Genomic DNA, 2530 nt, shown 5'->3' on the forward strand with positions numbered 1-2530 from the left:
TGCCCCTTTTTCTTTCGATGTCTGTCGCATATCTCGGTGCTGAGTTCATGTATTCTAATACAAAAAAATTGATATCGAGTCTACGCGTCCTCTTCCCTTGCCATTGCCACCCATGGTCCATCCCAGCTGCTGAATGCGTCTGTTTTAATCTTAAATTAGAACAGTAGTTAATATGAGCATGCAGTGGATGTACATACCGGCTTGCATGGTCACGTCGGCGGTTTTGGTAACATTGTGCTTTGTCCAATCTCGCATCGAAAGGCGGGCGAGCTCCGGCGTGACGCGCAACATGACGCGCTCCGAGTTGACGACCTGTCCGGAAAACACGACGATCCCATGCACGAAGAAGGTGACGCAGTCGTCGTGCAGTCGGAATATGGACCGAACGGTGCCGCACACCCAGGTGCTGGCGTACTCCATACGAATGTGTATGCCTATGTGTACGTCCCCGAGGATGGGTGCCGTGAGCGTCCATATGAGGGGGTTCTCCACATCGACTGGAACGGCGAGGATCGAGAAGCTGCCGTTGTCCAGGCAGCAAATGCGCGGGATAAGTGGGTTGGGGAACGGAGGAGCTGGGAGTGCTGGACCAGGCTCAGCGTCCAGGGCCTCTCGTCGAAGAAGATGAGCGGGTCGGAGGGTTTGGAGGGGTGGACCGTTGGACCAGCTATAGCTGTTACGTCTCGCATATCCGGCCATGCTGCGGTCAGAGGGGGAGTCGAATACGAGGGGGATCCACTCGTCCCATGACATGGTCGCGAGGTCGTCGGGGTCGAGGATGCTCCACAAGTCCCCCGGCTGCGGGGTCGTAGTAGAGCGACGTTGCCAGAGAGCGATGTTGGTCATTAAGTGATTATAGTATTCTGGGTTGGCGGCAAAGGTCACGGAGCTGGAGTCAGTGTCGCTGTCGGTCGTATCGAAATCCTGAGCATCACTGGGAAGCTCTAGCCGGTCGCGGCTATGGATGGATTGTTGGTCGTCTTTCTCGCGTCGAGAAGGTAGAGCGTTGTCTACCTGGCTGGGGAACGGATTAGGTCCAGATGAAAGTTCATCGTATGGCATGGTAGGACGTTGGCGAACGTAGAGGTGAGAGGGAGACTGTCCCATTTGTGCGTGCGCGGTATGGGGGGAGCAGTCAGACTGTTGCGTGCGGGTACTTTGCGTGTGCGGGCTTCCTTACTTTTCCCACAAGTATTTCCGCTTTGCGGCGCTTCGTTTCCTTTCGTAGGACCAACCGTTCTTCGGTGGTCCGGAGTACTGCGCTCGGTCGCCGTTTGTCTGGCTGTCGTGGCTTCTTTCAGGGGCCGCTGTCGTGCTTCCCGAATTCGGCCTTCTAGGATTCACATGAGGGATGCCCTTGGCATTTCTCATGGGCGGAGTGGAATATTCAGACTTCTTCTTCTGCCTTCCTATCCTTCTCCATCACTCTCGTCTTCTTCGTGGAACTGTTCTGCTTCGAACTCATCGGATCCGGTATCCATGACGTCATCTCGCTCGAACGGATCCTCCCGCAGCTCGGCTGCCGGGACATATTCCTGCATTCTAGCCCGATAGGGTAGGATCCGGAATGGCGCTACGCCACGCCTTATAAACGTTCCATCAAGTTCTCGAATCACATACGACCCGCCCTTTGATTTTCCAATGACTTGGAAAGGGCCTAGATACCTGGGTTTTGCTTTCCGATTGTGTGATTTCTCAATGGCCGTGTTTCGTAATAGGACAAGGTCGCCGTCCTTCGGGGGATCTTTGAGAAATCGGTGCTCGTACAGTTCTTCCCATCGTTGCTTAGACCTAAGGCGTGTGTTCTTGACCCGGGTAGCAGCTCTCTGGAGGTCTTCTGGTCGCTTTTCGAGTTGTCGAATCCTGAGGGCGAGTAACTCTGTACGGGACATTCCGGTCTTCCACCCTTCAATCATGTAAGTTGCTTCTGTTAGATCAAATGGAAGCACAGGGTCTACTCCATGCATCATGTAGAAGGGACTGAATCCTGTACTTTCCCGGGTGAGCACTTTGTCAGCAAAGAACGCATGGTGAACCTTTTCTGGCCATTGATTGATATTGCCGTTGCATGACTTGAGGATAGCTTCACGAATGATGAAGTGTCCACGTTCTACTACTCCATTTCCTCGAGAGTTATACAGGAAAATCTTGATGTGAGCAATGCCATACATGTCGACCAGTTGTTCGAATGCGTCTTGAACTTCCTTTCCATTGTCAGTGATTACTTCAGCAACGGCGCCGTATCGACATATGATTTCCTGCCAGAAGAATTTTCGAAGGCTAGCAGCATCAGCTCTTTTGAGTGCACGGCCTTCCGCTGCCTGCGTGAGATCGTCTCTAGCTGCAACTATATAGCGATACCCTTGTGCCTTGGGCATAAACATGATGTCAACATAAATTCGAGTAAATATGGTTGAAGGCACTCTGATAGCCAATGGTACATCAACCTTCTTAGTGCTGCGGATCTGACATTGATGACATGTTTGTACGTGGTGTTGTACGTCCTGATACATTCCTGGCCAATACGAAT

General features: G+C 52.4%; 2 protein-coding genes across 2 annotated transcripts; both read right to left on the reverse strand.

Annotated features, from left to right (window-relative positions):
* Window positions 1-80: 80 nt before the first annotated feature.
* Window positions 81-1062, reverse strand: PUNSTDRAFT_139690 (uncharacterized protein; the record flags this gene model as incomplete). Its single annotated transcript, XM_007389422.1, has 2 exons — window positions 81-139; window positions 198-1062. The coding sequence occupies 2 exons, from the start codon at window positions 1060-1062 to the stop codon at window positions 81-83; spliced, it is 924 nt and encodes a 307-aa protein (XP_007389484.1).
* A 347-nt stretch (window positions 1063-1409) lies between these two features.
* PUNSTDRAFT_78445 (uncharacterized protein) lies at window positions 1410-2513 on the reverse strand (the record flags this gene model as incomplete). The annotated part of the gene is made up of 2 exons (XM_007389423.1): window positions 1410-2113; window positions 2249-2513. The coding sequence occupies 2 exons, from the start codon at window positions 2511-2513 to the stop codon at window positions 1410-1412; spliced, it is 969 nt and encodes a 322-aa protein (XP_007389485.1).
* Window positions 2514-2530: the final 17 nt, after the last annotated feature.

This window comes from Punctularia strigosozonata (genome assembly GCF_000264995.1).
Source record: "Punctularia strigosozonata HHB-11173 SS5 unplaced genomic scaffold PUNSTscaffold_131, whole genome shotgun sequence".
In the NCBI taxonomy this organism is placed as follows: Eukaryota; Fungi; Basidiomycota; class Agaricomycetes; order Corticiales; family Punctulariaceae; genus Punctularia; species Punctularia strigosozonata.